The 10,602-nt window shown below is 37.3% G+C and overlaps 1 protein-coding gene across 1 annotated transcript; it reads right to left on the bottom strand.

Moving 5' to 3' along the window:
* Positions 1-1,135: 1,135 nt before the first annotated feature.
* Positions 1,136-5,830, bottom strand: LOC113275682 (uncharacterized protein At1g32220, chloroplastic-like). The gene is made up of 10 exons (XM_026525221.1): positions 5,596-5,830; positions 4,835-4,952; positions 4,628-4,716; positions 4,358-4,413; positions 4,198-4,253; positions 3,386-3,479; positions 2,828-2,907; positions 2,692-2,734; positions 2,042-2,133; positions 1,136-1,544 (listed from the first exon to the last, which is right to left on the bottom strand). Exons 1-10 carry the CDS (start codon positions 5,655-5,657, stop codon positions 1,371-1,373), a joined length of 864 nt encoding a protein of 287 aa, XP_026381006.1. The 5' UTR covers positions 5,658-5,830; the 3' UTR covers positions 1,136-1,370.
* Between the last annotated feature and the right edge of the window lie 4,772 nt (positions 5,831-10,602).

Below are 10,602 nucleotides of genomic sequence, written 5' to 3'. Positions count from 1 at the left end.
ACTTAATAAAAAGGATAATTTTGATATTAACATAAATAACTAGATAAGGGATGAGTTAGGTTTACTTCATAATGACCTCTTAAAATTGAAATGATATGTCCCTCATGAAAAAGGAATGGTGCCAAAAAAACGATGGAATTTATATTTAGGTCACATGTATTTAAGATAAACCAATGTACTTTTGGCCCATGATTATTTTCCCATTTCATTCCATAATTCATAAATTACTTTCTCCTTTCTCCGATCACGTTTTGTTGTTAATTTAGTGGATTTTAATCTTTTACTTGTCGATTACCTATTATTTTGTATAAAAGAACAAAATTAACCACCAACCATGCAATTATGCAATTAGTTTTAAAAAAATATGCCGCGGCTCAACCGCATAACCTACCCCTACCTATGCTTGGAAGATTTTTTGGTCCGTCCCTGACCACCATTACAACCAAAAATCTGGTGTCGCATGGTTGTTATGGCGCCAGCTGTAATTTGGGTAGATTTGCACTCATAAACCCCTTAATCTTTTTCCAAAATATTGTTATTACTGTAATCATGCATACCAAATAGTTTAAAAGTTCTTGAAAAGATTACAGCTCTTCAAAGTTCAAATAATCAATTCTTAGTACAATTTTTCATGCCATATTCGCCAACACCACACTTTTCATGTTTTGGCTTGTACTGACAGCCACTTTTTCGGATTTTAAGTATAAATGGTGTGAGCAGGAAATGAACAGACTTAGCATTTCACAAATCCAGAATCTCAAAAAGTCAATTTAAATTGAACAGAAGGAAGGCACAACTATTAACAAAAGAATTGTTGTGTAAGAAGTAAAAAATCAGTTTTCAAGTTTGGTATATGCCAGCCATACCTGATGACCATAATCACAAAACTAGCATCATCTACATCGCTACTCTACTACCGTCTTCCCCACACCAAATTCTCTTTAGCACATAAGCCTTTGGTTTTTGCTTCTCCAGCTGAGTTTAATAGCATATGGAAGAGTCTGCTTATAGTGGTCCGTGCTGATACAGTGGAATTACATCTAGTGGGGAACTTTAATAGTGCATGGATTGTCTCAAGAATGACGTGCAGCTTACTGAATCGTGAGGGGACTGGACTAGAGTATTTCAAAGAGACTGGAAAAACGAGGAATTTAGGTAGAGAACAGTGGGGAGTGAAACTTATTGGTCCATGTATCCCACTTTTATTATTACATGCAATTTTTGTTCAAAACTGGAATTTCAATTTTGTACATAAAAAGATTGTGAGATCAGTGTCTAAATATAATCCATTTTAAGAAAAAGATATCTAAAATCATCTGCTGATATATTTATTTCGCTGAACTCAAACAAAAAGAAACATAATGCTCTGCTCACTTTTGTTGGCCATGGCGTAGTATACCATACACGTCTACGATGCCAGGAGGAAACACGGAATCAGTCGCAGCTCTAACAGCGACCCTCGCGACAGCATTTACACTTACAGGAGGTGTGAGCAAAGGACCCACCAATGGTACTCGGCTTAAGGGTTTAGCATGTTGAAGAACCTGCAATAGACCAGTGAAACAAGGAGATTTGGAAATAATTATTACAGTGAAGATAGCATGGAAATTATGAACTGAAAGGGTTGAAACAACATGAACATAATGTCACATTCCGACTAACTTCGATCCATTGTCAAGATAACAGATGCATGTGGGTCAACCACCTTGAGCTATGGACACCTGCACATTCTAGATTTGGACGTGCTCACACAGACAGCCACGTCCAACACTTGCTGACACCTTAGCAGTATGGCAGACAGAGTCCATACCATATGTTGTATGTTTTTGCAGTATTCTACATTCGTATTGGTTTACTCTAAACCAACCCAAGGTACCATGAGTACTTTGTGATCTGATGGAGCAGGAAACGAATTTCCCCTCCAAATCAAGCTGATTCTGCATTGAGATTTTATTTTCAACAATGTACTAGCTACAGCATTCACTGACTTTTGTATGGGCAGACAGCGATAACAAATTAAAATGGATAAAAGTATTTTTACCATCTCCAATGGTGATCCAATGAGACCAAGAGGTAACTTTACACTTCCAACCTTACGGGTACCATGAATAAATCCTGGCCTGAGAATTACTCCTGAAACACACAAGTTCTAATTTGTAAATACTATAACTAAATCAACTTAATTATTATTTTCAGTAAAATATATTTCAAATGCAAAAAGACTGAATCTCAAGAATTTTATTGAGTTGCTTTCTTCTAATGAAGAAGCAGAACCAGGTTAAAAACTGGACTTATATGACACCCACAACTCAAGTTCTATGGTGATATCAATTGTTTATGTGCAATACACTGCATCAACTTGTGACTTGTGAGGTGAGAGGGTGACTCATCAACCGTCAAGTGCACTCGAGGGAGGTAGAAGACCCAACAGCCAGCTAATGTATGGTGCTTCACCAGCCTCACGACTTAGTTACAGTAAATTCATTGATGTACACAATCACGCTCAACATAATTATGAAAGACCGGAGCTAGAGCAACATTAGTCTTCTACAGTTCTACTCACACCTCTAAGTCCACCTAGGAGCCAGTCTCAATAATTCGTATACATAGTTTCAAAAACAAACCCGTTATCGAACCTAAAAATTATGCCTCTAAGTGTTAAAGCAGAAGACACTGAATGAGAAACATTACCAGCATATGGGAACCTTGTCAACAACTCAGTTTCAGCAGCTCGCTGCATCATATAGTTTAGATGAAACAATTCGTCAGAGAAGGTAAAATATTAATTGTTCGGAATTGAAGAATCTCAAACAACCAAGAAAAGTACCTTGCCCTCATAATATCCTTGCATCAAATAATTTGCTACACCAAGATCAGCAGCCGAGATATAGACAAATCTTTTAACACCTGCATATAGGAATTCAGAGATATCTAAGATAGAATTACTACCCAAACCTGTATCAGAGGATTTGCATAATGACAGGAAGAGTATCGATCCATACGACAGAGTCAGTGAATGTGAAGGAGGTATAAAGGTTTTATCAAAATCACTTGCCAGTCATCAGATGATTAGACACAAAAATATAAAATGGAGAACATGTTAAGTAACACATACTACATGAAAAAGACGACCTTCCATGGAAAGTTCACTAGGTATAAGAAATTGGTCTGATGTTCATTTTTCTCTTTTGGGTCCAAGGTTTGGTTGGTTGAGGTTTGGAGTATAACCCCACTATGAGCTCACTCCGAGTTCATTGATTTTGTGAAAAACAAAACTACATGTAGCGTTAGCAACAGTATTACTTAGGATATGTAATACCTTTCTGAACATTTTCTACCATGAATCAACACTACCATGTAAGATAAATACATCGCATGTCCCTACCTAGTTCTGAAGCAGCTCTAATTGCATTGATGTTAGCTGTTCCGCTGATTTTGTACATATATGAATTTGACCCAAAAGCTCCAACACATGATATCTGCAGAAGCATACCTTGAATAAAACACATGCTACAGAACAACGGAGGGAAGATGAACAAGGTAACTTTGTTTCAAACTACAAAAGAAAGAACTCAAAAATATCGAAATATACAAGCAAAATTGACACATGTGTGGGATCCTTATGTAAAGGACTTTTCATTCACAGAACCTAACATCAACAGTCAGGTTGAACGCAAATGGTCAAGATTCATTTGCTGATTCGCAATGTAGTTAATAAAGGTCGAGTCATGACATTCAGATGCCGCAAGGAAGGTTATTTACAGTTCCATCTCAAGCCCAAAAATAAAACAACTAATAATCAATGCGCACTGAGGCCTAAGCTTTGTGAGCTGGTAATTGCATAAAGTGGAACCTGGGGAGAAAAGTATAAAAGTCACCAATGTTCTTTCTATCCCTTCTCTAGAAACCTAGGTTCAAGTTTACTTCTGTAAAATGACTCGCAGTCAAATACAATATCCTGCCCAAAATGGTTCAGTACATCTTCCCACCACCACAAATCAAATAAGTAGATATGGAAACTGAAAGCGTGTTTAAGAAACAGCACCATGTCCTGAAGTCAGTGGGACATAGAGTGCAAACATAAAAGAAGTAAATGAGTTATACCCCAAGCCCTCCTTGCACGCAATTTGCTAGAAATAGCATAATGACATGGCACTCAATGACCAACAAATATACATACAAAAAGAAACTACTTACCACCGAAGTGACATTTTTCAGGATATCCTTTAAGGAATCAGGTTCGAGAAGGTCCCCTGCAGAGCAAGGATTAAAAAACCAAAAAAACTTTATATTTCATCTTTAAGATATGGACCAGTGGCGGTAATGAAAATGAAACATGCAGAATCTATAAGACAACCTTTATGCCAGACCACATTGTTAGCCCAGGATTCATTTACGTTTGACCTTCCACTCCTGAATGAGAAGAGTAAGATGGATTTAACAGAAGGTACTAAAAGCATTAATATGGATTCAAAATATTCACCACAACATAGTATATTTTCCTTTTTGGACTCATCCTATATAGATGAAAGAGAAAATAAATTCATAATTCCACAAACAAACAATATCTGCATAATGGTTCGTATAGCAACATCAGACATTTGTGATTTTTTAAAAACTATAATACCTGCTAAGACTAGAGACAGACAAACCACGGTCTAAGGCTTCTTTGCAGATATTTGAACCTACAAATCCATTTCCACCGAGCACAAGTAACTGAACAGAGACACAAGATGTCATTTAGAATGACTTTATACTGGAATTCATATGATTTTCTCTGAGTAGGACATAAATCAAAATGTTCAGTTAAACTACACCCCAGAACTTTGAGTACCTTTTCTGTTGGAGGTGGAGGCACATGTACAGTTTCTGCTTCTGGTACCTTAAATGGTTCATCTACCTTATTTGAATCCGTTGTAAAATACCTCCCACTTCTAGATGCAGGCACTACACTGTCTTGGCAGCAAACAAAAATATCATCAATAGTATAGAAACTATCATACAGTAAAATCCTAGAAACATAAATTCAAGAAAACATGACCTATTACACCGTAACCACAAAGTATGCCTATCTAACTCTCCCCTTAATAATGCAATAGCCATTTAGTAAAATTTAAACCTCGACCATGAATAAAACTAGTAGTGCATAAATTTCTTCACTGAATGTGGTATAATATAGTATACATTCACAAGACTCCAAGGTGACTTGTGCAGCGGAGAATGACGTTAACGCCCATGCACCTACACTGGTCTATATTCCATCAATCAAACTATACGTATATTCTCCAATACATCTTGGAAACCAAAAAATTCCCCATTATCAAGAACATCAAACCTAGACACACCGATCAAGGGTTTCAATACTCACATCAATTGATCAAAAAACTAACACCCATACCAATTTACACTCTACCAATCGTTTCTCATGCTCTTTGAACCTACCCCACCCATGATTCACAACAAAAAAACATGGAAAATGTTATAATGAAATGGAAATTCAACATAGGTAATCAAATTCTATCAAATGGATAAATGGGTTTCGTTAAATTAAGGATAAACCAAAAAATATATATTGAAATTGAAATGAGAACTTACTACAGTCTCTGGAGTGAAGCTTGCGAATTGAGCAAGCGTGACAATGAAATCATTGACTTCATTATAGGGTTTTAGCTTCTACTTCTTCTTATCTGAGATCGATTTTAAGAACTTCAATATGGTTTTAGTTTTTTAGTTCGATACTTGGATTCTTACAGAAGAAAGGAAAAAATGGAATCCAATCCAGTGTAGAAATGACTTTCTTTTTTTTTGAAGCATAGAAATGACTTTCTGAAAAAGCGACTGCAACTTATTTCTAGTTTTTCTTTTCGGTCGTTGATTATGTACACTTGAATGCGGTAAAGTTATCGTGTTTCGACGATTTACATGTATGGAGATCTGCTGTTTAAATACGTGTGACGTAAAGAATGTCGGAAGTTGTGTAATTGGTATTTCCGAGAAGTAGTGAAACCAATATTGGTTTCTTGTTTAGCGAACACGTGGCTGGTGGAAAGCCACGTATCCAAATTTCTCGTTCAGATGTAGGACCAACTTTAAAGGGAGTGTTTGGATGATGCCTGACCAAGAAATATATGGGGCTAATATGATTACAAGTAGCTTAACAAAAGTGATGAGCATAAAATTTCTTTTTTTTTCATGAGATGGGTATTAATCTTCGCGAGATTGGGGTATACCCAGATTAAGGTTGGGGTATACCCACATTTAAATGGACTAGTGTCCTTGCTAAGGGGAGACCAAAACATGATAAAGTTATTTTATTACCCTTGTACTAATTAACCTAAAACTAAATTCTAAACTTAAAAACTAAAAACTGTTTAATCTTCCTCTAATCCCTCTCCTCTTCTCCTTCCTTCATCTTATTCCATCCAACCAAAAATTTCAATTTTGATTTTCTACAAAAAATGGTTGAATCTAAACGATCCAGTAGCAAGAGAGATTCAAGAGATAACATGAAAAGATCCAAATCAGAGGGAAAAGGTAAGGAAAAAGTTGGAACTAGCAAACTCGAAAATCCAATCCCTGAGAATGTTGAAAAAAACCTTTCGCCGGTGAAAAGAAGACTGTAAGTTGATTTCTAAACTCAACCCATTATTCTGATGTGTTATATGATCGATATATTAGGTTAGAAATCGAAAATTATGATTTTCAGGGTTTTAAGTCGGCAAGGTCGATAATTCAAAACCACGCCGACTATTGGTATTATTTAAGCGTCGGCATGGTCTCAGGATGAATAACCTCCCGACCTTTCATAACAGCCATGGCGACTGTTAGACAATAATCAGGGCCGGCAGGGTGTAATAACAGACCCTGCCGACTTACATTTGGTCGGCATTGTCTTAGACTTGTACCATACCGACTTTAGGTCACAGAAACCTTAATTTCCTAAGTTAACCGTCGACATCTTTCTTGTATAGGACCTTACCGACTCTGTGTTGGTCGGCTTGGTATATGATTACAACCTTGTCGAGTCATATTAGTCGACAATGTATATATTCTCGACCTTGCCGAATAGTAGATGACCGGATCCAAATTTCAATGTGTAACAATTTTCATATCTCTCCCGCTTTATGTGTATGGGTAAGTGGTGAGGAATTGATTATTTTTATTTAAGAAACAAGGAGAACAATAATTAATTCCTCGCCACTTCCCCATACACGTAAAGTGGAAGGGAGAAGAAAATTTTTATCCAAATTCATGTATCGAACAATATCGTATGTTCAACAGTGTTGTTTGTTTTAATATCTCTTATTTGTGTATTGTTTAGGTTCCCAGAGGAAAAAATAGAAGATATCCTTGTATTGTTAGCAATGCAGCAGAGTTATTGGAATTTATTGACAGGATTTATCCTGGTTTAGAAGATCCTAAAGATGAAACTGAAAAAAAATTGCCCTGTAAGAATGTTACTTCTGATGGGTAAGGAAGATCCTGAAGAATTTCTAAGGTTTATGGAGAGTCCAAGCAATCCCCTCAACTATGAAGAATGCACATCAGAGGAGGAGGAAGGAGAGGAGGTTGATCCAAGGAGTTTTTTCAGGGCATCTGACTTTTCTGGAGTGAACCCCTATTACAATGAGGTCGGTGACTACATAGGTCCAGATAAGGGAAAAGAAAAAGTTGATGCTGGTGAAAAAGCTAGTGATGGTGAAAAAGCTAGTGATGTGGAGGAAGATAACAACAATGAGAAGGATCCATGAAATGCTTAAATTTTTTTTATGTTTCACTTGGTTTAGAAACCTAGTTTGTGGTTTGAACTCTTACATTATGTTTTGAACTGTTAGTTTTTGGTTTTAGACTTGTTAAACTTATGTTAATTTTCAGTTTCAGTTGCTTTAGAAGTTATTCTTTTTTGTGCAGTTTTAGATAGTATTAGAGCTGCAGTAAGTCGGCATGGTTTGTAAGCTCGACCTTGCCGACCATCCCAGGCTATATGCTATTGTGCTGTCAGGGCTAGGTAGTCGGCATGGTTTTTAAGCTCGACCCTGCCAACCTAAATGTTAGTAGTATAAAAATATTACTTCTTAAGTATAAAGTACAAGCCATTGAATGCTCAACGGCTATAAATTTCAAAATCAAGATATTAGGTGTGTTGTTATTATAAAAGCATTCTCAACTTCATCTTCAACCTTGCATAAAGAATGGAAGTTTCAAGTGCAACACAACCAAATATTTGTAGTCTTTGTACACTGAGTGGTCATTTTTCAAACGATTGTCCCTTTGAAGGAAGCAAATGCACTATTGAAGGTTGTAAGGGATTCTTATTTCTCATGAAAGCTGCAATAGGAGGTGTATATCAGCCGTATGCTTCAAAATGCACTTGTTGTGGGTTTTTCTATTAGATAGATGAGCGCCTAGCTCCGTATGAAGTTGCTAAAATCAACCTTCTACCATGCACAGATCCATGTTGCGACGATAAGATGAAGCTAATTACCTCTCCTAAGAAATTGTGTACCGGAAAAAAGATACTATCTATGTCCCAAATGTGTTAGGGTTAAGTTTTTAACGTCGAATTCTTTAATTAAGGTTTGTATTCGATGTAAAGTCGGAACTAAATTAAAAGCGTTTCGGCTGCTTCATAGTCGGCACTTAAGAGTTTACAAACCATGCCGGCGGATGCACGGTCGGCAGGTTTTTCCTAATACACCCTGCCGACTATAATGTATGAGAACATCCATAAAATAATTTTTTTTCTGTTTTGATCGACGTGGTTATCCTCATAAACCATGCCGACCAGATAAAAGTCGGCAACCTGACGAAACCAAAACCCTGCCGACCCTGGGACAGTCGGCACTGTAAGAGGGAAAAACCTTGCCGACCATCCCATGCCTATTTTCCTGTGCTTTCATGCAGTGCAGCCGGCATCCTGACGAATTAATAACATGCCGACCCTGGGAAGGCCGGAAGGGTCGTGTGAGAAATACATTGCCGACCAAAGGAGTATACAAAAGAAAAACCACATCCATTTCATTCATTTGTAGTACGCTAAAGTACATTACACAAAACACGAATGCGATTACAAAAGTACTCCAAAAGGATTCTTTAGTTCCTACCATAATCAATCATCACTCAAATCTATTGGAGGGAGTTCATTCAAATCTATTAAACCTCCTTTATTCAAATTTATGGGACATTCCTTAGACTCATCTAAAACATTCCAAAGGTCCATGTTGTCCTCATAAAGTTTCATCCATTCCTTGCTCTTGTTGTTTGTGAACTTCTCCCAAAAATTAAACCCACAAAGAGGAGGTAATGGAAATTCCTTGTTAAGTTGTAGACCAATAAAATTATTTTTATCCACCAAAGCCATGACAATTCTTCTATGCTTGAGTTTCTCCATGCAAACCGCATGTTTCGGTGCAAATGCTATAGAAAGTCCCTTACTAAAAAAATGTACCACGCAATTCCATGTATCCGCCAATAGATGGACACACTCCGGCATTCTCCTCCAATGCTCCCATTTGACCGGTGCATTTCCCTTTGGGCCTTTAACACTAGTTAGCAAATCTTTAAAAGTTGTTTCTTTGTCCTCCATGGAACCTTCTAGCATCATTGAGATATGAAACTCCTTGTCGTTTTCTAATCGGGCGGCCATCTTCTTTCTTATGTATTTGCATTGGGTGAGATTATACTCAACCGCTCCACTTAGGTGTCCCAATTTTTGCGAGACAACGTGAAACCCACAATTTCCATCTTTTGGGACGTCGTCGGTACCAATAACGAACTCTTGAATAATTGGAGGGAGTTGTACCCACAATTTCCATCTTTTGCTCTATCATACTTGTGGATTCAAGTTTGAAATGTTTATAGTCATAGGTAAAAGCATATACAAACCCCTCTTTGTATGGCCTCAACCATTGTTTCTTGCAATATTCCACTACTTTGGGGTAATTAGTCCCCCAGTCTTCCTCGAACTCCTTCAAGTTTATCTCATATCTCGCAACACTCATCGACCAAACCACCTTATACCACTCTTTCATGAATAACCCAAACTTGATCTCACCTTCTTTCCATTCTTCGTCTTCTTTCTCTTTCTCCTTCTCTCGCTCCTCTTTAGTTAGTTTGCTAAGACGTTCATCTTCCTCTTTTTCACGTTTAGTTCCTTTCTTTGCCTTCGGTTTTTGGATATGACTTATACAATTCTTTCTAAGATTGCATTGTATATGCCAAGTGCAAAGGAAATTTTGTGCATTGGGAAAGACTATCCTCACGACATTCATTATTGCTTGCTCATTGTCGGTGACTATAACCCCGGGAGTCTCGCCTTCGTGGTAGAGAAGCTTCAAAGTTTCCAATGCTCAAATATAGCTATCATCCTTCTCACAATACATAAAACACCATGCCACCGTGAACGATTGCTTATCCGAGGTTTTCCCAACAATTCTCAACAAAAGCATGTTGTACCTATTCGTCTTATAAGTACAATCCATGAACAAAACTTGGTAAAAGCAACGCGCCAATTGAATCATATCGGGGTGCGCAAGAAAAATACGATCCACCTTCCCCTCCGATGACTCATGGTGTCTCACCGTGTAGTTGTATTTGTGTATT

The sequence above is a fragment of the Papaver somniferum genome, chromosome 4 (genome assembly GCF_003573695.1).
Source record: "Papaver somniferum cultivar HN1 chromosome 4, ASM357369v1, whole genome shotgun sequence".
NCBI classification, from domain to species: Eukaryota; Viridiplantae; Streptophyta; class Magnoliopsida; order Ranunculales; family Papaveraceae; genus Papaver; species Papaver somniferum.
This window is presented reverse-complemented; position numbering and strand designations above follow the sequence as displayed.